General features: G+C 40.6%; 1 protein-coding gene across 1 annotated transcript; it reads left to right on the forward strand.

The window, feature by feature from the left end:
• The first annotated feature begins 6,921 nt into the window (after positions 1-6,921).
• LOC134578812 (transmembrane protein 272-like) lies at positions 6,922-21,851 on the forward strand. Its single transcript, XM_063437860.1, has 7 exons — positions 6,922-6,963; positions 10,139-10,200; positions 11,526-11,558; positions 11,822-11,881; positions 13,855-14,031; positions 15,255-15,412; positions 21,354-21,851. Exons 2-7 carry the CDS (start codon positions 10,167-10,169, stop codon positions 21,372-21,374), a joined length of 483 nt encoding a protein of 160 aa, XP_063293930.1. The 5' UTR covers positions 6,922-6,963; positions 10,139-10,166; the 3' UTR covers positions 21,375-21,851.
• The last annotated feature ends 2,542 nt before the right edge of the window (positions 21,852-24,393 follow it).

Raw genomic sequence — 24,393 nt, forward strand, 5'->3', positions numbered from 1 at the left:
GAGCCATGTTACTCTGTATATAGAGAGGAGCCATGTTTACACTGTATATAGAGGGGAGCCATGTTACTCTGTATATGGAGGGAGTCATGTTATTCTGTATATAGAGGGAGCCATGTTTACACGGTATATAGAGGGAAGCCATGTTACTCTGTATATAGAGGGAGCCATGTTATTCTGTATATAGAGGGAGCCATGTTTACACGGTATATAGAGGGAAGCCATGTTACTCTGCATATAGAGAGAAGCCGTGTTTACACTGTATATAGAGGGAAGCCATGTTACTCTGTATATAGAGGGAGCCATGTTACTCTGTATATGGAGGGAGCCATGTTATTCTGTATATAGAGGGAGCCATGTTTACACGGTATATAGAGGGAAGCCATGTTACTCTGTATATAGAGAGGAGCCATGTTTACACTGTATATAGAGGGAGCAATGTTACTCTGCATATAGAGAGGAGCCATGTTTACACTGTATATAGAGGGGAGCCATGTTACTCTGTATATAGAGGGAGCCATGTTACTCTGTATATGGAGGGAGCCATGTTATTCTGTATATAGAGGGAGCCATGTTATTCTGTATATAGAGGGAGCCATGTTATTCTGTATATAGAGGGAAGCCATGTTACTCTGTATATAGAGAGGAGCCATGTTTACACTGTATATAGAGAGGAGCCATGTTTACACTGTATATAGAGGGGAGCCATGTTACTCTTTATATAGAGGGGAGCCATGTTACACTGTATATAGAGGGAGCCATGTTACTCTGTATATAGAGGGAGCCATGTTTACTCTGTATATAGAGGGAGCCATGTTACTATCTGAGGTGGTTAACTATGATTGGCCCTGGCATGTTTGTTAGTCTGGCCTGCATGATTGTCTGGCATGAATAAAAGTAGCATGTTTCAACAATATTAGTAGTTAGACTAGTTTGCACTAAAACGTGCAAATGGGGAGTTTGCGGTTGTGCAAATGGACTGTTTGCGGTTGTTTGCGGTGCGTTAAACGGGGAGTTTGGTCTGTCACTGTGAAGCGGGCGTAACCCTTACACTACCTTATCGATACAACATCATACCTGATGTTTTAAAGCACGTTATTCCAAACAATTTAGGAATGTTAGGTGATTTATGCCCTTTATGGATTAAAACCAGACTCTGCATCAACTATGTAATTTCCCATGGGAATTTTGCCATGGATCCCCCTCCGGCATGCCACAGTCCAGGTGTTAGTCCCCTTGAAACAACTTTTTCATCACTTTTGTGGCCAGAAAGAGTCCCTGTGGGTTTTAAAATTTGCCTGCCCATTGAAGTCAATGGCGGTTCGCCCGGTTCGCGAACATTTGCGGAAGTTCCCGTTCGCGAACCGAAAATTTCGTGTTCGCGACATCACTATTTAGGAGCGCTAAACGATTTTTTTATTTGGACAAGTCATGGAGCACACATTATTTTTTCCAATATGGTGAGTGATGTGAGCCTGCTGATTTCTTTAAAATACACTGAAAGAAGAGGAACTGGAATAGAGCCAATGCCTAGTACACTAAAAGACAGGGGGGGGGAGGGGACACTTCAAATGGACGCTGGATTAGCACGTCAAAGTTCTTATTGCTATCACCGAAATCAGTATGATTGGAGCACTCATCATTATTTTGTTATTATTTTTTTTATTATTTTTTTCAGATATTGGGACTACTTTATGCCATAACCAAATAGCATTATCAAGGTCCCACATCATCATATGCATCTCAACAGAACAAAAAAGAAAAAAAAGGAGAAGAGAGAAAGAGAAAAAGAAAAGAAGAATAAAGCTCTGCCTCTATTTCTAACATTAATGTTCTTTTTTACATTAGTATTTTATTTGCTCATCGTCAGTTTATCATATAATAGCTTTATTATGATAGTCCTGCCCAGAACTTTATCCAAGGGTCCCATTTCTTAACATAGTGGTCTTTTTCCCTGGGTAGTCCAATGAATCTCTTCTTGTTCCCTTAATGATTCCACTCTAATCATCCATTGTTTTACAGTCGGGATGCTAGGTTTAAGCCAATACAGCGGGATCAAAGCATTTGCCTCATTCAATAAGAAACTTAACAATATCTGTTTATTGTTCTCCTTGAAAGAGGCTGGCCAGCCTAGTAAGATCTAAGATGGGGATAATTGATCTGACATTGGTAAAATCTTATAGATGACACTCAATACTTGGATCCAGTAGTTCCCAATAAGTTTACACTCCCACCAGGGGTGTATTTGCCGCGAGGCAAACAAGGCATTTGCCTTGGGCGGCATTTTTCAGGGGGCGGCAAAAAAAGCCTTGCGGCTAACAAAAAAAGCCTTGCGGCTAACAAGGCATGCTTGGCGGCCGGCGGGCTGCTGGGAAGTGCGGGTAGGTGGGCGGCCGGCGAGGGAGCACTTCCTCTGAGTGGTCTGCTCAGCTCCCTCGCGCGCCGCAGAGTGAGGCTGGGAGCCGGAATATGACGTCATATTCCGGCTCCGCCTCCCAGCATCACTCTGCGGCGCGCGAGGGAGCTGAGCAGACCGCTCAGAGGAAGTGCTCCCTCGCCGGCCGCCCACCTACCCGCACTTCCCAGCAGCCACTGGACCACCAGGGAGACAGATATCCCCCCCCCAGCTTTCCCAAAGGTAAGGAGGCTGGGGGGGTTAAATAAAAAAAAAAAAAAATGTATTAAATATGTGAGTGATTGAGTGTGTTTGTATGTCTGTTAGTGTGTGTGTGTATGTCTGTTAGTGTGTGTGTGTGTGTATGTCTGTAAGTGTATGTCTGTAAGTGTGTGTATGTCTGTTAGTGGGTCTGTGTGTGTGTCTGTTTGTGTGTGTGTATGCCTGTTAGTGTGTGTATGTCTGTTAGTGTGTGTATGTCTGTTAGTGTGTCTGTGTGTGTGTCTGTTAGTGTCTGTGTGTATGTCTGTATGTGTGTGTGTGTATGTCTGTATGTGTGTGGGTCTGTGTGTGTGTGTGTTAGTGTGTGTGTATGTCAGTGTGTGTGTCTGTAAGACTGTGTGTGTGTCTGTAAGACTGTGTGTGTGTCTGTTAGACTGTGTGTGTGTCTGTTAGACTGTGTGTGTCTGTTAGACTGTGTGTGTGTCTGCTAGTGAGTGTGTTTCTGTTACCTAGTGTATGCGTATTTGTCAGTGAATGTGTGTGTGTGTGTATTTAGAAGGCGGGACGGGGGAAGGGTTCGGTGGGGGTGGCGCGGGTGGGGGGGGGAGGGTTGGGTGAGGGTGGCGTGGGTGGGAGGGGGGCGCCGGAGTTTTGTCCTGCCTAGGGCAGCACAAAACCAGGATACACCACTGACTCCCACCAGATGTGTTCCATGTTTGCTCCCTTCTCACCACATCTCCAGCATTCATCCAATGCAGATACACCATATTTCTTAAATCGATCTGGGGTATTATACCATCTAGTAATTATTTTAAAGAAAATCATTTTCCTCGCAGTGCTTACCTGGGCTTTCATTCCCATTTTGAACACAAATGACCAGTCAGTGCCAGTCAATTGGATGTTCAATCCTAGCATCCATTTCTACTGAAATGAGGGTACTATCTTATCCATGGAACCCCTCTGAATTAGGTTATAGATACTAGACAGATATCGTTTTTTATCTATCCCGGTACCACAGAGTAACTCAAACTCAGTTTTATCTCTTGTCTGCCAGTATGGTAACACTTTTTGGTTTAAAAAAAACTTTAAATAAACCATACCCATTTTATCTAGAAGTGTTGTCGTATTGTCACAGCTAGGAAACTCTCTTAATCTAGTGGGTGTATCGTCTATTATTAAACTTGTTACTGGCGGGTCTGCTTCTCCCGTTAACGTTATATTTTTGGATAGATATTGCACTCTATCGTAAGAGGTCTTTTCTGGGGGGTTTAAATTGTAGAGGTCTTTAGAATAATTACTAAAAGTATTTGCTATCTCCTCATTGGTAGTACAAATTTTCCCCTGTTTATCTTTGATTTTAGATATATAAGTTTTTTGCAATTTAGCTTTGAATGTTTTAGCTAAGAATTTCCCACTTTTATCCCCGTATGTATACAATGTACTTTGAGTCAGCTAGGTGGGTCCTAACTCTAACCATTCACCTTGCTTCCTTGAGCCTCTGGCAAAAATCTCTACTGAGACAGAAAGGGGTATTTTTTATCTACACCCCTATACGTTATTAACCCTTAATAGGGAACCTTGACGTTGGCAGGTGGGCTCATCCTCTCATAGCCATTGGTTTAAAAATACATAGGGATTATGGAGAGAGCGCAGGTAACTTGTTTTTCTTTGGTTTTTACTATATATTGGGGCTGATGTGTACTGTAGTCATTTGCAGCCACCCAGTGATGGGAGTGAGCGCAGGACTTATCTTTCTGCATTTGTATCCATTTTTTGTATCACTCAGCCTTGTTACAATGCAGCCGCCCATCCCATGTGTTCCCTATTAAGGGTTAATATAAAGAAATACCCCTTTCTGTCTCAGTAGAGATTTTTGCCAGAGGCTCAAGGAAGCAAGGTGAATGGTTAGAGTTAGGACCCACCTAGGGGGGTCTGCCTTGACGTTGGCAGGTGGGCTCATCCTCTCATGGCCATTGGAGGTAACTAAAAAGACCTCCATTTGTTTAAAAATACATAGGGATTAAGGAGAGAGCGCAGGTAACTTGTTTTTCTTTGGTTCTTAATCATATATGTTTTGGAGTGTTGAATGACCATTAATGCAAATGGATAGTTCCACAGATACTTTATCTGTTTTTGTCCCAAAAGGAGAGTGATAGGTCTCAGAGCTCTACGTGCCATTAAAGTAGAGGGAGAGAGAGGTCTTGAAAGATTGCAATAGTATGATCATTAGATTTGATTTCCTTCATTGATCTAACTTTCCTTACAATCTCTTCTTTTAATATGAAGTCATGGATACAACAAATTAAGTCTCGAGGATTTTCTTGTGGTGTATTCCTTAATCTTCCTATTCGATAGGCTCTATCCAGCTTAATTTTAAAATCCGAAGTTCTTCCTGGAATTTGATTGAAGATACAGGTAAGAATTTTTGAAGGATCTTCTTGTTCATCCTCCATCATTTCAGGGACCCCTCTTATCTGTAGATTGTTTCTTCTTCCTCGATTATCAATATCATCCATTTTCATTTGTATGGATAAAATAACTTCGGTCTGTGATCTTAGTGTATTCCGACATTCAGTCCTGGTTTTCATTTATTCCTTGGTTCTCTTCCAGCTCGCACACTCTGTCCCCTAAGTAGTGTATTTCTGTAGTGACAGCTTTTAATTTTTCCCTGAAGCTATCCTCCATTTTTTTTAAACATATCAATCAAATCTGATTTAGAAGGTAATTGTGCAAGTATTGACCTAAGATCTAGGCTTTCTGTGGAAACTTCTAGCATCGAAGGGCTTATTGGTGAACTTAAAGGACCACTCTAGGCACCCAGACCACTTCAGCTTAATGAAGTGGTCTGGGTGCCAGGTCCAGCTAGGGTTAACTAATTGTTTTATAAACATAGCAGTTTCAGAGAAACTGCTATGTTTATCAATTAGTTAAGCCTTCCCCCTTTTTCCTCTAGTGGCTGTCTCACTGACAGCCGCTAGAGGCGCTTGCGTGATTCTCACTGTGAAAATCACAGTGAGAGCACGCAAGCGTCCATAGGAAAGCATTATGAATGCTTTCCTATGCGACCGGCTGAATGCGCGCGCAGCTCTTGCCGTGCGTGCGCATTCAGCCGACGGGGAGGAACGGAGGCGGAGAGGAGGAGGAGAGCTCCCCGCCCAGCGCTGGAAAAAGGTAAGTTTTAACCCTTTTCCCCTTTCCAGAGCCGGGCGGGAGGGGGTCCCTGAGGGTGGGGGCACCCTCAGGGCACTCTAGTGCCAGGAAAACGAGTATGCTTTCCTGGCACTAGAGTGGTCCTTTAACCCCTTAAGGACACATGACATGTGTGACATGTCATGATTCCCTTTTATTCCAGAAGTTTGGTCCTTAAGGGGTTAAAGGATCAAAAGCTGGGAGTACCTAACTCTCAGTATGTTCTTCCTGTTGCCCTATCTGATCTGTACGGAGTCTTTGTGCTCCTTGTGGTGATATGGTTGGTATAGTGGGTTTAGACGTAGCGTTTAACGCTGTCTGGTGCTTTTTCTTAGCTCCCATTCTCTCTCCAAATAGGTCTTAGTATGCAAGCTTCTCCAAGTATGTTGATAATTCGCCCAGATACAGCAGCACTTTTGCCTTGTCAAAATCTTAATACTAGATGGTCGAATAAAGGGTTAATTTAAACCTTTATAGCCCCCCTCCCCTGTAACCAGAAAGTAGCTCAGAGCTGATTAGCTTCGAGTCTATGCAACTCTTATAGCCTACTATGAGTACACTAAGAATCAAATCCAATATAGCATATAGAATATGCTGCACGGTATGGCGATATTCAGCAATATTTTCACTATTCACTATATCGATTTTCCTTAAAGTAGGCTCTCATAAAGATTTACTCGTAATTCATAAATATTACTTTAGCCAGCAAGGAATACACTGTTATTGAAAACTATTTTTAAAACACTTCAGCAGTGTTATTTATTTATTTTTAATAAGATTAATCATTTTAATACTATGTCCCCGCTATTTTGTGGCATTAGTAGGTTATAGTCTCATGTTGTCTTACAGTAAATGCTACACTGATGCTAAAAATGCAGGCTTGTGACCTTATGAAACATGAAGTTGACTGTACAAAGATGTATTAGCTACGGTTGGAGAATGGAATTCACAATATAATTTGAATCAAAACAGAAATACAATTCATGAGTAATCTTTATGGCTCGTGTGCAAGTTGCTATTCCAGAATCCTGACCACACCTTCTCATATTAGTGGAGTGATAATGGATGGAATAATATAAATAGAAGAGTTTTTCAAACAATTAATATCCAACATCAGTGTCTAGCTGGGGTTGAGAACTTCAGGATCTGAACCAGAAAAGGTACTTGTAATGTTTTTTAATTTCATTTTGATAAGAGATCATGCTTCTATGGAGTAAGTTGTTTACATGACATTGGATAGGTGGACAATTGCTGTTGATGTATTACTGTAGTGCATATTCACAAGATTTTAAAGAGATTTCCTGGTACAGAATAATGTGGGGGGGGGGGGGGGGGGGGTTAAACAGCCAAACCACTGGAGCATACCACACAAATGATTTATTTGTAGAATCTGGGGAACAGTGTTACGGTGTTACATGATAACAGGCAGAAGAATGACTCAAATCCAACCCTGTATTAGTGCTGTTAATGCAAAAAAAATCCAACTTGAAGCAGTTTCCAAATCTGCCAAATGTTGTGTATTATTGAAAGCATTCTCTTTAAGGAAATATTATAGATTTTGGGTCTAAGGACACAAATAGCTGTTATTTAATATCTTATATGTATACCCAAAACAACATTAAGTATGAATAAAATGGCAAATTAAACATTAACATTAACCATATACCAGTGATGGCGAACCTCTCGGTGGGCACGCGGCCATGGGTCGCCAGCGAGGGGGCCTCTGGCGCCAGTCGCCAGCAATGCAGAGTAGGCACCTGCCTGACCAAAACGGCAGATGCCTACTCTGCTATCGTATCGGGAGGACCTGGAGGCAGGTGGGGGGATCTAGGAAGCCGCTTTCCTGTCCTCCCATGAGCAGGCTGTGTGGAGTGTTGCCACGCATTACCATGGCAATTGCGCGGGAGGACAGGAGAGCTGCAGCCAGACACATACTTACCACCACCGGACCACCAGGGCTGGCTGTGTCCCCCCCCTCCTTCCCCCATGGTAAGAAGAAGGGGGTGGGATAAAGATTTTATGTATAGGTCAGGATTATTTAAAAAAATAAAAATAAAAACACGTTTGCTACCTGCAGCACACCCACATCACTCCTCCCCCCACATACACAGCACTCCTCCCCCCAAACACAGCACCCCTCACCCACACACAGCACTCCTCCCCCACACACACAGAACTCCTCCCCCACACACAGCACCCCCTCACACACAGCACCAGTCCCCCCCACAGCACCCTTCCCCCTCACACAGCACCCCTCCCTCCCACACACAGCACTCCTCCCCCACACAGCACCGCTCCCCCCCACACAGCACTCCTCTCCCACACAGCATCCCTCCCCCACACACACAGCACCCCTCGCACGCACACACACACACAGCACCCCTCAGACACACATAGAGTACCCCTCACATACAGCACCCCCCTCCCACACACACACACACCCCGCACCAATACATACAAACACATGCACTGCACCCCTCAATGCAGTATGTGTGTGTATTCAGCAGTGTGTATGTATTCAGCAGTCTGTGTGAGTGTGTTTGTGTGTATGAATTCAGCAGATTGTGTGTATGTATTCAGCAGTTTGTGTGTACTCAGCAGTCTGTCTGTGTGTACTCAGCATTCGGTGTGTGTGTATTCAGCAGTCTGTATGTATTCAGCAGTATGTGTGTGTGTATTCAGCGGACTTTGTGTATGTATTCAGCAGTCTGTGTGTACGTTTGTGTGTGTGTGTATTCAGCGGACTGTGTGCATGTATTCAGTGGACTGTGTGTATGTATTCAGCGGACTGTGTATGTTTTCAGCAGTCTGTCTGTGTGTGTATTTAGCAGTCTATCTGTATATTCAGCAGTCTGTTTGTGTATGTATTCAGCAGTCGGTGTGTGAATGTACAGCAGTCTGTGTGTATGTATTGTATGTATGTATTGCATTTGTTGGAGATACTAATAAATATAAGCTTAATTGTATCTATAATTTATATAATTATTTATTATGTATTATTTGTATCATTGAACTCTCTGTTGTTGTATTCTTCTTTTAAAACAAAAGATGTTAATTAGTTCGGACAACTGTACTAGTTGTTTTTTCTAAACGTAAACCTCAGTATTCAGGTTTAATTGCCGTGTTGGTACTTTGAGGGAAAAAAAGTTGGCATTTATTGTGGTTTGGGCACTCGGGCTCAAAAAGGTTAGCCATCACTGCCCTATAGCAACCCCCCTAACTCTATACCAACAATACCCCAAACCCTATGATTACACTAACTCTAACCTACTCCTTCCACTAAGAGATACCCTCTGCTGCTATCACCTGATGGATATCCAAGCTAACAGATACAAAAGCTAAGAGTAGTTTGTGACTCTCATCTAGTGGCTGTTTGCAGCATGAAAGGGAGATCTCCCTGTAATGCTGCTGCCTGGCATGCTGTGTCTGCAGATGACAGGGAAAAGACCTGAATAATATATTTCAAGGTTTCCAGATTAGATAATATAGAGCGCTTGGGAAATCAGACACGCAGACACAGGTTGTCGGTGATGGGCAGTAGGCACCATTCACAATCAACAGCAGAGAAACCTTTCATGGTCTTTTCAGACCCTCTGGTTTACACTGTGAGTGCATGCAGGCTCAGAATCACCACAGCATTGCATGATCATGCATAGCCATGGTGAGTTTAAATGATTTAAAGGGCTGTATACAGCACTTACTTTGAATGCTGCATGCAGCTCCTCTGCCAGTCTGGGACCACTGAAGATAGCTGCAACAGATAGAGGGGATCCCCAAGTATTGATTGATACCTGGGTCTACTTGATGTGCTCATGGATTTAACCTTTCTCACACCAAAACATTGGACCATTCCATGCTGTTCTAACAGCATTAAAGCCCACTCTGTGAAGGAAGATTGGTCCAGCTGCAGCGGAATTCGTTAACTAAGATAAACGGGGACAGCTAGTCATTGACAGAATGTAGCAAATATTTTTACAGTACTTGTTAAAACTAATAGATCAGCTTAGTAACTGATAAACCAGTTACAAAGTGTTTGGTTGTATCCTGTTGGACCAGAGCTCTAGCAAATCTTAGCACTCTACCGCTATACATATATATTAAAAAAAATGGTTTTGACTAAGTGTATATGACTGAAATTAAACTAACACATATAACAAAGGCTCATAACTGGGCTTCCAAGTGCTTCATTTTGACTCCAGGGAAATGTAATATAGGTTTGCTAGTATAACATTGTGGTAACGTGAACTTAATAAGTAGATATTAGATCATAGCAACATATAGTGTTCTTATACGATTTAACTATTTAACCAACTTATCTCTCCTTTGTGTATTCAGGAAATATTTCTGCTCAACTAAGAACAAGATGCAATTCGTCAGCAAAGAGAATATAGAAGAACGTAAGAAACACTTAAAGGAACACTCCTTTGAAAATTCAGTTTTGTTTTGTTTTCATTTTAGCAATTTAGTCAATATACCTGCAAAGAAAATGTGGATGAGTTTTTTGGCATGTTTTCTTTGGGTGAATATGAAAAATAGATTGCAAAAGCTGTAGGCTAAGCACTTTCTTCTTTCTCTTGCTGCGGCTTTTCATTGAAAAGATCCTGTGCTGTAGCCAGGAATGTTGGCGTACCCGTCTTAGTGGGAGCAGAAGAAAACTTTCCTGACTTTCTGAGTGACAGCCTGGGACGTGTTTCTGCCCACAATTATAACAGTACTGATTTCTATTAAAATCGTCACATTTATAAACGGCTTCTTATATATTAGTGCAAAAGCAAAAATGACATTTTTGTTACTTACATATGCCTCCATTTAATTAATTGGAATCAGAAATGGTTCCATTCTGTTAGAATCCTTTTCAAAATATCTACAAAAATCCCCATAGACTTCCATGGTGACTTCTGCATATAAATATTTAGAACAGGAAGGGGGTAATTTCTATATAGTTTTACTATTATTATTGGTATTTATATAGTGATCCGCAGTGATACAATTTATATAGAGGGGGAAACTTAGCAATAAATGAGACAATTACAAATGTTACGGGAACTATATGTTAATGAGGACCCAGCTCAAACACGCCTACAATCTAGATTTATATAATTTAAAAAATGGCCCTATTTCCTGCTTGTGAGTATTAATAAGGAAACTTAATTTTGTGGAATGTAACACCCCAAAAATGACACCAGGAAGTTAAACTAACATCTTCACATGGGTTTAATGCACATACACAGCACATGCAGCTACCAGTAAAAAGCAAGATAACAGTAAATATATGGTATTGCAGACTGCAACTGTTGCCTGCATAGAAGTCCTGTAGTGAGCCTATAGCTCTCATTTGCATAGTACTTTAAGCTACAAATGTCCCTCTACAATGCAGGAGGCAGAGAGTCAGAAATTGTGCTTTCTGCCAAACATATGCAGTTTTTAAGTGAAAGCAAAGATAGGTTGGGCATGATAAGAAACATGTTGTTCTCCATTACCTTGCAGTTGGAATGGTATCAGGGTAAAGTGATTATATGAACCACATAAGAGTTAAAATTAGTTGAACTGACAGGTACCTAAGTAGAGAGTTAGATGGCTAGAAGGGTCAGACAAAAGGGCAGATGAACAAACAGATATTTTCTCTGTTTTCCTTAAGAAATAATGCAAATTAAAACATTAAAATGTTGAATGTGTTATTAAATACAAAGCATTTTATAATAGTGACAATCTATTTTTGCAGGATGTGGCCTGTGCAGCAAAATCTGCAATATAAGTAAGTAATGCTCTGTTTCTAAACATATGCATATGTTTGATTGAATTAAGGGGTTCGCAGTAGCTCAGTTATATTTAAAATTATGGAATATGAATACATAAAAACTTGGAGTTCTGATGCAGTCTGAAGGTTGTTCGATAGCATTATTTTACTATCATATATCATGTAAAATATATTGCATTTATCACTATAGAAATTGTTAACTCTTTTATTTTTTGCTTTATTATATTTAACATATATTTCTGTTTTGTTTTGTTCTTTAGCTGTGCAGGTGATAGCTGGTCTAATATGGACTGCACTAGGTATTGCTATGATTGTTGTAGGTAAGTACATATAAAGTCATTCTTTAGGATCTGATAAATGTAACGTTATTGGCCATAAAAAAGGCTTCTTTCATGGGTTATCAATTCAAAATGTGCCTTCCACCTGAACTTGTTTTTTTTTTTTTTTTTTTTTTTTTTAAAGCTTTAAAAGAGCACTATAGGGTCAGGAACACAAACATATATTTCTGACCCTATAGTGTTAAAACCACCATCTAGCCCCCCTGGCCCTCTCTTGCCACCTTTAATATAGTAAAATCTTACTTGTATTTAAGTCTGAAGCTGCTGGCTCTGCCCCTGTTTGCCTGTGAACTGCCCATGTCTGCTGACATCATCAGAAGTGTTGTTCTGAGCCAATCACAATGCTTCCTCATAGGATTGGCTGAGACTGTCAAGTAGACAGATCAGGGTCAGAGCCAGCACAAGTCAAACACAGCCCTGGCTAATCAGCATCTCCTCATAGAGATAAATTGAATCAATGCATTTCTATGAGGAAAGTTCAGTGTCTGCATGCAGAGGGAAGAGATACTGATATGTTGTGATGCACATTAGGCAAGACTGCTTAAGGAAACAGCTCTAGCAGCCATCTGAGGCCATCACTAGGCTGTAATGTAAACACCGCACTTTCTCTGAAAATACAGTGTTTACAGCAAAATGCCTGAAGTGAATGATTCTACTCACCAGAACAAATGCAATAAGCTATAGTTGCACTGGTGACTATAGTGTCCCTTTCACATATTATTCCCATTAAGTATCATGTTAAACTAACTTGGAAATAGTCTGATATATCAATGCAGACATAGAAACACCAGAAATGCATATTTGTGTCTGATACAAAAACAAATATATGGGTAAAAAAATGTACTCCTTATATATATATTTGTATGAAACCTGATGGTATTTTTGGGAATGCAGCTTCTCAAAAAATCTTCAAGATTGTAAAAGCACTGTCAAGTGTAAAAACCAGGCATCAATAGTGCAGCGCATATTGCAGACTGCAAAGAAGCTATGTTTTTTTTGTCCATATGTGTATGAATGCAGCCCTGTACTTTCTTCTGTCATAAAGGTTCCTGTATAGTATGGGAAGAAATACAGGGGTAGCCATTAACATAAACTTTCCCTCTGCACAAAGCAGAACAACAGACAAGACTCCCGTGAGAGCAATTTGTCTCTCCATTAAGTGGATTGCGTTTCACCATAAAACAAAGTTAGAGTAAGTTTATACAGGGTTGGGAGAGAAAGGGGTTGCATATTATACTCATTAATAGATCTGTAGGTTTCTGGGTAGATTTATTTTCATCAAAGTAGACGTCTGACAGGAACAGACGTTCATTCACAAATTCTGACTACACTAAAGGTAGAGTTAGAATTATGCGTTACCCTTGATAAAGGCAGCAGTTGGTTGCCGAAACGTTGGGGGGTCTTGTGCCTCGTGTTTTTGTATTATTTTTGTATTATTTGTGAGGTACTATTTGTGTACATAATAAATTGTATTTTTTACTCAGAAGTGATTATAGTGTGCATTATGTAGTGTATGGACGTTTGGATACTTTGAACACCCGAGGGAGTGTTTGTATGGTTTGCACCTAGCCTTGTTTATGTGTTTTTTGTCTCTCCATGTGCTTCTTATTTGCAAAGAGTTAGAATTATGCAACACATCAGTATATGAAAATAAATTAGGTCCTGATTTTCAGGCGTTTGCAATTGGTAAATATTTTGTTCTTTAATAAAATCAGAAATAATGAAGAAAGCTATTAATGATTTGCTTTTTACAATAAACACACAAATGTCCTTTGCGTTCACCCTTTTATGTGCATTTTCTATGCAAGATATGCAGATTCAAAAATCCTATTAGACAAAAGAATATGTATTCAAACATGTTTAGTTGTTATCTTTCTTATCTGACACAGCACCAGTTTACAGTTTATATCCCTCTTAATATCTGGAATTTTTTTTTTATTTTTTTTTGTCCATAGGTGCCCTAAACCTAAACAATTGTCCAGCTAACCGTTTCATACCAATCTATCTTGTTGTTGCTGGAGCCTTCAGCCTTGGTTATTGGATTCTGTTTCCTCTACAATTCTGCTTACCTACCCTAAGGAAAATCCTGGCTGTCCTTTTTGCTCTTTTTTGGTTTGCCTGGTTCATTGCAGGTAAGAACAACACATAATAAATATGTTGTATATTGTTACCAACATGGATGTTACATGTACAGATCTGAGATATAGTGGTATGAGCACATCACTCTCTGGCTTGTGCTACCAAATTAAAAAGCCAAGCTGAGTTTCTATGCATCCCTCTATATATATGCACACACATGTATGTATAGAATGTATGTGCATATGTACATTTGTGAGGATGACATTAGGTTGCTAGAGTAGGACCTGCCAAAAATTAGGTACTTTGGCGCTGTGGCAGGCTTATGCAATGTACGAACATATACTGTAACTAAATCCCCATTAGTCGGATGATTTAAGAAAAGTATTGCATTTTGTGAACTTTGAAGATAGTGTTTAGTGAGTGAGTGCACCAGATCTTGTGTGTTGTGTACATGTAGATCTAGCCCACATTCTAAAATGCAACATTCACAACTATCACTTTATATGGCTGCTTGCCTACTGATTTTAATTTATATTTACATACTGCCTGCACATCTTGTTTTCAATACATATGTCAATACATTTGTTTTAGCTTTCGTGTTGCTTTTAATATTAATACATATCAGGTTTACAATGTTTTAGCTACTCATTTCTATAAAGCAGTTTTATATCCATGTACTTACCTGTAGTATATGTCAAGGTAGGAATAGCATGATGTATGTGCTTAGTAAACCACTGTACAAATAATACAATGCAATTCTGTAATTCAGCAAAGTTCATGCTTTGACCATATTCCACGAGAAGCTCTATTATTACACAGTAAAAATCTAATATTTGTTGGAAAAAAATGTATCTAACCATCTGTAATAAATACTTGTGATTCAGTTAGGTTTGCTAACATCTCATCCCATAAAGAAACCAAAAGTTTTGTAAGTGTGACATTCTCTTAATTTATTATGTTATTTGGTACAAGGTCTAAGACACAATTCCACCAGAGAGAGGTATTGAATGACCAATACTAGTGAAATGTAGATTTTTTTTTTAAAGTCTAGTCAGAGGCTCTTGTAGTTCAGATCTGATAAAGCGGTTGGGGCCTGCTGCTCTTTCCTTGATGGCAAATCCGACATAACAGTCACTTGAGTGGTTGGTAAAATCTCAATTAAAGGGAAGCCAAGATACTAATAACAGATATTTTTTTTTCATGCGAGCTACTAATTTGTGAAAATGTTCTTTTCAAGTTTACATTTTTTAACAGGAATATCTTTCAAATTTCACAGGAAGCGTGTGGGTGTTTAGAGCATACCGCCCACCGGCAACGGGCGTATGCAACATTAGCATGTACCTCTTTGCTTTCTCAATCCTGATCATACAATATATATTGATTGGACTCGGAATAATTTCTGGTCTAATTACCTGCTGCTGCTCTTCAATCTTGGTAAGTTTTGTTTTACTTTATTGTATCTTTTCATACTGTTCTTGTACTACATATACCTAAAGCAAACTTGAATAGCCACTTCCTATAACCCATGAGTCAAAACCCCTTAATTGTGGTTTTCTAATCAGGGCTACCATCACAGGGTTTGATGCAATATAGTGGCAGTTGGGTGGCAGATGTCAACACTATTCTAAGAATTGGTTATTAGGGTCACTATAGTCACCAAAATAACTTTAGCTTAATGAAGCAGTTTTGGTGTGCAGATCATGCCCTTGTAGTCTTACTGCTCAATTCTCTGTAATTTAGGAGTTAAAGCACAATGTTTATGCAGCCCTAGGCACACCTCGCTGTATGTGACTTACACAGCCATGCTAAACACTTCCTGTAAAGAGTCGTCTAATGTTTACACTTCCATTATTGAAAATTCTGTTTAATTTAGAATTTCTTATCTCCTGCTCTGTTAATAGCTTGCTAGACCCTGCAGGAGTCTCCTCTGTGTGATTAAAGTTCAATTTATAGAGCAGGAGATAAAAACTTTTAAAGTAAGTTACATGTGATTGAAAACTAAACCATTTTGTTTTCATGCAGGTTGTGTGAGTCACAGCCAGGGTAGGTGTGGATAGGGCTACTATTAAACTCCTAAATGGCAGAGAATTGAGCAGTGAAACTTCAGAGGCATGATCTATACACCAAAATGGCTTCATTAAGCTAAAGTTGTTATGGTGACTATATTGTCCCTTTAATAAGAACGTTTTATTGTCATTTAGAAGTTGAGATAGTTATTTTTTTTCTTTTCCTGGATATCATGAGCAAGGGATCTTGTTATTGTGACAATATTCACTATTGTAACTATTTACACACAATGTGTTCCCTTGTGGTATACAATTCACTTTAAGCAGTATGCATTCAGAGAAGCCTGCTAATTAGGAAATTATAAACTTATCTATATATTATCTATACATAGTGAGTTAACAACTGAACACACAAACCCAGCAGAGGTGTTTTCCTTTTTCAAGTTATTCACACAAACTCATACTCCTCGGTTAAGTATTCAGGCTTTCTAAACATATGTTATACAGCACCACGGATATAAAGATACACAGTGCATAATGCTCTCTGTAAAAGCCTATATTTAAATAAATAAAAACAAAACACAAACTCACAATATGCGGGTCAAGGATGCCTAATCTTGGGTCAAAGGTATTTCCTTCATCGCTTGATCTGAACCCGAGTACTTTTGTGGATAATGTCTCTCTCACCACTCCCTGTGGATTCATCATGTTGACATCTGAATATATAAGCAGGCTGCATAATCTATTTATGAATATATCCACTTAATTCCATCTCGCTAAATCACACAAAGCCAGACAACACAGCCAAGTTTGTAATGCAGTTCTCATAATTACAGATAGTTAATTGAATTTCACTGTGATGTTTTCTTGCCCTCATTTAGAAATTTACAACAGAAATATGCAAATTGAAAATAAATAAATACATACAATTACACTAAGAGGGAAGAGAAGGGTCAAATATTTGATAGGGAAGAGAGGAAACAAGAAATGTAGGGTCAAGCTCATTGGCGGATGCAGTAGATACAGCGGCTGCGGCCATATTCCTGGTACCACAACCACTACAGCAGGCTGTAGTAATTATGTTGCTTAGAGTGTTCCTTTAAGAAGATGAAAGCAAATGAGCTTAAAATGAGGATTAATGGAATAAGGAAGAGATTTATGGAACAGAAAAGAATATGCAGGTTCTGAATAGCACAAGTGGAAGAGAGTGCTGGAATGGATGGGGTCAGGTGAAGGTGTGAAGGTGGCCGAGGAGGTGAATATCATATTTTTGTACTAAGCCTTTAAATGCTGCTGATGATATAGTCCCCAACTGTTCTAGTTTTATAAACCTTCTAAATAATAATATGCTCCCTGTGAGAAAGCAGTGGCATTGTCTTTATATGCAGGCACATTCAGTCAATATTCCATAAAGCAAACAAAAAGTATAAAGAAAACAAGACAATACTATCACCACAATCATGTGTGAATAGTGTGAAATAATTCTGCCATATACTTATGCGGTAAATCAAGTGGACAGCCACCCAAGGATCATTTACCAGGGAGTGATCTTTAGACCAGAATACAAGCAAAATACATATGGGATACGGCTGTGGAATCTAAAAAGTACATAGACAAAACATAGTGTAATACGATTTTAACAAATAATGTACGCTGTACAAAAATGCACTCACAAGATGTAGACGTATTATGCGCTCAAAGGTTGCCTCCCCGGCTGTAATTGGGGGGCTATGGATCCCTCTCCGCTGCCTGCAAGAGAGCAGGAAATCAGGACTCCGGATGGTATTTTAAAATAGCAGCTTTTATTATAAAAAAATTAAATTGGTAAAACAGCAGTAATAGAGACCACAACTACTGCTGTTTTACCAATTTTATTTGATTTATAATAAAAGCTGCTATTTTATACTACCATCCGAAGTCCTGATTTCCTGTTATCCTGCAGACAGCGGAGAGGGATCCATAGCCCCCCAATTACATCGGGGGAGGCACCCTTTGAGCGCATAATACGTCTACATCTTGTTAGTGCATTTTTGTATAGCGCACATATTTGTTAAAATCGTATTACACTATGTTTTGTCTATGTTCTTTTTAGATTCCACAGCCGTAACCCATATGTGTTTTGCTAATATTCCATAAAGCATTGAATGAATGCAATATGTATGAAAGTAAAAGGTGTATTATTTCATACTTGCGGAGAATAATGGAAAGAAATGCATAAGCATGGAATCCTTATTCTTGTGTGAAACCTTTGTGTTCCTACAGCTATATTCCCTGCTAAATTTAGCTTTATATAACACATTTAGAGTTTATGTTTTGCTGCAATATGACTCATCTAGTTATTTCTCTTTATCTGAATGACTATGATTTTTTGTGAGTGAAATAGATGGTTCCTGTTAAATAATTTGCTTTTCAGCACACTTACAGATATAGTAAATCCTCTATCTTCTAGGAGATTTTTGTAATTAAATATCAATCGCCTTTCACAGTGTTGTCAGCACATAATACACATTTTTATTCTACATACTTTGTGCCTCATCTTGCTTCACTTTGTCTAATTTTTAGGTATATGCCAATGCATAATATAGATCGCTACATTTACAGTATCATACTATATAACTTGATCAGGGGCAGGCTGACACTGAGTTGGTGATCAAGGGCTCCCCCTCCTGGTCCAGGGTTTTCTGGCCCCCTACTACTCTTCTCCCCATTCTTTCTGCTGCTTTCACACAGATATTATGTGTATGCTGCCCAGCACACAGATTGGCTGTGTGCGAGCCACACAGCCCTGACTCCCACACCTGCAGAGCCCCCACAAATGGCCAGGTTTACTTTTAAGGGGTTAATCCAACCAAAAACAGTGCCTCCCCTGCAATTAAAAAAAAGAAATAAAACAAATTTAATTACACACTTTCACTATTTTTTCTTATGACATCACAAGCAGCATCCCCCACATGTGCAACCATACAAGTAGCCACACGTGTTTGGAGTCTAATTATGGGGTTCTGTGTGTGGGGATGCTGCTAGTGATGTTGTGTTCCTGTATATCATAGTGTTATGTTAGAATTAATAATTTCTCTTGTTTCACCTACTGTACAGCGCTGCAGAATATGTTAGCGCTATATAAGTGATTGGAATAATTGTGTGTGTAGAGGCTGTATGCAGTATAGCAATGGTGGGTATGCTGTTTGTGATGTGTATGTGTAGGGAGGCTGCATATGGTTTTGTATGTGTGGGGATGCTGCTTGTGGGATTGTGTCTATACAGTGAGGCTCCTTGTGGGTTTTTGAGTGGGTGAATGGGACTACTTGCAGTGCAGTATGTGAGTGGAGAGGACTGGTTGTGTTGCAGTGGGTGTGGGATAGAATCTGTAGTAAGCATCTGGCAGTTACTGGGGCTGTAGTGTGCGCATGTTTGGATAATAAAGGCTCTACTGTGTATAAGTAGGATAGCAGCTGTAGTGTGCGCGTGGGGGGATAGATGCTGAAGTAGGTGCAGGGAGAGACGGGGCTGTGGTCTGTGCTGGAAGGTATGGGGACTGAGGTGAGCGCAAGGAGGAACGGGGACTGAGGTGGGCGCGGGGAGGTATGGGGACTGAGGTGGGCACGGGGGCTGAGATAGGTGGGGGGGCTGAGGTGGGTGCGGGATTGGACAGAGTATGAGGTGGGACATAGAGGTTGTGGTGAGCGCAGGAGGGGACATAGGAGCTATGGTAGTACTGAAAGGCAGGGAGAGCTGTGGTGAGCACAGGGTGGCTGAGGTTACAGCAAGGTGACAGGGGGCTAAGGTGGGTACAGGGGGAGATGTGGTGTGTGCAGGAGTACCTGTAGTGGGTGCAGAGGGGGCTGAGGTGGTTGAAGGGGGAGCTGTGGTGAGTACAGGGTGGCTGAGGTTGGTGCAGGGAGACAAGCTAAGATGAATAAGGGGGGCGGAGGTGGGTGCAGGGGGAGATGTGGTGTGTGCAGAAGGAGCTGTGGTGGGTGCATGTAGACAATGGGCTGTGGTGGACACAGGGAGGGACATAGGGGCTTTAGTGGGTGCAGAGAGGGACATAGTGGCTGTGGTGGGTACTGGAAGGCAAAGGAGCTATGGTAGCTGAAGTTGGCATAGGGGCTGTGGTGGGTGCATAGGGGCTTAGGTGGGTACAGAAATAGGTCGATCCTGGGGTGAGTGTAGGGAGGAATGATGGCAGAGGTGAGTGCAGGGGAACTAAGGTGGGTGCAGGAGGAGCTGTGCTGAGTACAGGGGGGCTGAGGTGGGTGCAGAGAGACAGGGGACTGAGGTGGGTGCGAGGGGAGATGTGATGTGTGGAGGAGGAGCTGAGGTGGGTACAGAGGGGAGTTGAGGTGGGTACAGAGGGGTATTGAGATGGGTACAGAAGGGGGCTGTGGTGGGTGCAGGGAGACAGGGGGTGCTGAGGTGAGTGCAATGAGGATGTACAAAAAAAATCTATAAGGATCTTACCTGTGCAGTCTGCCAGGCTGTTTCAACTCCTTATCTTCAGGGTGCTCTTCAGACGAGGGCAGGAAGTGATGTCACTTCCCAGCCCCACTTCTTCCTCCTCACACACAGCACCGCACAGGGGCTGGAGACCTGCCAGTAAGAACTGAATGATCGCTGCCAGGTCTTCCTGAGAAAACAGAAGCTGGTGAGTGATATCCCTGTATACAGGGTGATATGTTGCAGGGGGCCCTGCAAAATATCACTGGAATATGGGAGAATCTAGGATTGTGATGTCAGTTGTGAAATCTTTAACCCTTTAAGATTCAACGATGTTCTATGCCAGAGGTAGGCAATCTTCAGAGCGCCAAATGTTGTGAAGTACATTTCCCATGGTGATTTGCCAGCATTATTGCTGTAAGAGCATTATGGGAACTGTAGTCCACAACATCTGGAGGGCCAAAGGTTGCCCCCCCCTGGTCTATGCGATTCAAATAATTTGTTCTTTATGGACCCTATTCCCATGGAAATGATTTTTGGAAGATTGAAAAGAGGTGTTGAAGCTAAATAAGTGGAACTTTATATTCTGGCATTGGATATACATGGACAATAAATTAATAGTATAGTTTAGCATGTGGGCCTTAAGAGGTTAATATACAGTACAATTAAAAGTAAATGATGCATTACATGCAAAATGGTTGACACAAGTTCTAGGTGATTTCCAATGTTTTACTTAATAGTGCAATTTCCCTTGTAATTCTTTTGACAGTCAGCCTACCATTAAAATACTTTATTTCAATTAGGTTATTAAAATATATAATAAAGGCGTGCACTATTTCATGCAGTCAAGCAGTAAACCGTTTATTTAGACGTCTCCTTTTGATTCCTTTCATTCTACCAAATAACAATATTTTGTCTGTTTTATTTTTTAGTGTTGCGCTCGGAAAGTCTGAGCTCCAAGAAAGAAGCAAATGATCGAACAATGGCAATTTAACCACTTCTAATCTAAATTATTGTTATTATTATTATACTATTAAAATCCTTATTAGTGACAAATCGGAGTTGGGTGTTAACACAGACACAGATTTCTTTTAGAAGTCTTATTGTTCTGAGGAATTATTATAATATTAAAGTCAAATTCATAATGTACTTCATAAATGCCTTGCTACAGTATCACATATGATGCGAGATGGTGGCACATTTCTGATGGGTGAAATAAATGAATACATGCTTTATTCATGAATACACAGTTGAAACATAGATTGCAGTATGTTTCCAGAGAGAAAGCTGGTAATATTAATATTTGGACTAACACCAAGAAACTGGCTAAGGAATATTTAGATTTAAAAAAAAATACATTCTTGATAGATTCTCGTGTACGCTTGTAACGTATATCTGTGTTACCAGGCGTCCCCTTGTTAGCTCTCCAGGTAGGCTCTCCATGCTCCAAGTGCTTGCAATAAGAACTGTATTCTGTAGCAAAAAATGCTACCAGTATACATCTAACAGAATAATATACATTATTTGTATTGTTCTATAGAAAAGCCAGAGGCAAAAACCACGGAGGATGCCCAAGAAAAGGGGTAATGTGTTTTGTACTAAAAAAAAAAACCCAAACATTCGAAACTCAAGAATGAAATTAATTAAGCTAAGATCTTTGGATGTGTACTACTATGTGTACTCCCCTAATGTGAATTTTAATATAAATCTCAATAAAAGTTAAGTATTATATTATACCAGACTGTCTATAGTGCTGTTTAATTACAGAGGCTGTTCTATTTGTATTTGTATTTCTGATGTTCTGGACACATTTCCCATTGGAAACAATGGTTGTTTGGATGCATGGTCGATATCTTCCATGTCCAAATACACATATTTATAATAAAAAAGAAATCACACAAGAAAACTTGTTCAAGGGTAAGTCATTTTCCAGCAAGCCATTGGACTGGCTCAATTATATTTTTATTCGCTTAAGGTCAGTGATCTTTTTTTAGTTATCTGGTGTATTTTAAAGGGACATTATAGTTACCAGAACAACTATAGCTTAATGTAGTTGTTCTGGTGAGTATAGTCTGTCCCTGCAGGCGTTTTGCTGTAAAAACTGACTTTTCAGAGAAAAAGCAGTGTTTACATTGCTGCCTAGTAACACCTCTAGTGACAGTCACTCAGACGGCCAGTAGAGGTACCTCCTGGGTCAGTGCTGTATAATGTGCAGCACTGACATTCAGTGTCTCCACGCTCTGCAAGGAGGCGCTGAACGCTCCTCATTCAATATATCTCTATGAGGAGATGTTGATTGGTGCAGTGCAGCGTTTTGCCGCATGTGCGCATTAGCCTCTCAATGCTTTCTTGTGGGAAAGCATTGGATTGGCTGAGATGGTCAGTTTTGATGATCTCGGCCGAGGAGGATCTGCTCGGCGCTGGAATAAAAGTGGGTTTTGATTCTTTATAGAGTGAGCAGGGAGGGGACTAGATCCTAAAATGGTATTTTAACACTATATGGTCAGGAATACACGTTTGTTTTCCTGACCTTATAGTGTTCCTTTAAAGATATATTTTTTTAATTTCCACTGGCAAAAATAGGAGGGCATAATTTTGCAATGCTGGATTTATTTTAATCTAATTTGAATTGCAATTAAAATAAAACAATAAAGGAGGACTGTGCCACAGTGCCAGGACTCCAAGCATCACCAACAGTGCAATTTTAGTATAGTGGTACTATTGGCATTGTTGCAGCTAGAGGAATGACTGGACCTGTCCCCCTCCTTCAGCATTTTGAGGGCAACACAGCTTTTCTTCCCCACCCAAGCCTCCCTTACCTCTCATGCCTCCCATGCCTCCTGGTCCTAAGTCCTCTGGCGGTGTGGAGCCAAGGGTATTAGGCTTCTCACTCGTCTCTGTCAAGGAGAGGACCTTTAGGAAGAGGGAAGGCCTGTGCCTATACTGCAGACACAAGGGTCACCTGTTAAAGTCTTGCCCGATTCGTCCAGGAAAATACATTCATCTAAGGAACTGTCAGGGACAGACCTTGGGTGGTCTTTCCGCATCCCCAGAGATTTATAAAGACAAACCTATTGTCCTCTCCTGGCCTGAGTCATCCATTAATATCCAGGCATTACACGATTCTGGGGCTGCAGGCTTGTTTATAGACAGTGCCTTTGCATCAGAGCATGCTATACCCTTACAGCTTGCAACCTCTCCGCTAACTTTCAAAGCCATCAATGGCAGACCACGTAACCCATGAGACCATGCCTATATCTTTGGCTGTAGGGACTCTTCAACAGGGCCCTACACCGTGATTTCCCCTCCATATCACCTGGTTGTTTTTGGATACCGTTGGCTACAGAAGCATAACCCCACCTTCGATTGGTGCAAATGTGAGATATTAGAGATATTATCTTGGTCCCAGCAATGTACATTTACTTGTCTCTGGAAACTGGTCAAAGTTTTGTGCACATGTTCTGCCTCTTTGTTGTCTGCTGAGTACCAGGAATTCCAAGATGTATTTGACAAGGGCGATATATGCTGCAGCAATGTGTGGTGGTTTATCTTGATGATATCCTTATCCATTCCTTATCTCTCGAGAACCATCACACAGACGTCTCTCGTGTCCTACAGGGACTCAGAGAAAATAATCTCTTCTGTAAATTGGAGAAATGAGAGTTCAGCCACAAATAGGTTACATTTTTGGGCTATGTTATTTCTGATGCTGGATTCTCTATGGATCCAGAGAAACTTTACGCTGTACTACATTGGCCTCGACCTACGAGCCTTCGTTCTATACAGCGTTTTCTTGGCTTCGCCAATTATTATCAGAAATTCATACACAACTTTTGCTCCTTGGTTAAACCTCTCACGGATATAACCAGGGGAGATCCATAACATTGGTCGCAGGAATCCATTACTGCCTTTGAATCTCTCAAAGTCGCCTTTGCTGCAGCTTCAATACTGGCACACCCTAACCCTGCCTTA

Source organism: Pelobates fuscus, chromosome 12, assembly GCF_036172605.1.
Source record: "Pelobates fuscus isolate aPelFus1 chromosome 12, aPelFus1.pri, whole genome shotgun sequence".
NCBI lineage: Eukaryota > Metazoa > Chordata > Amphibia > Anura > Pelobatidae > Pelobates > Pelobates fuscus.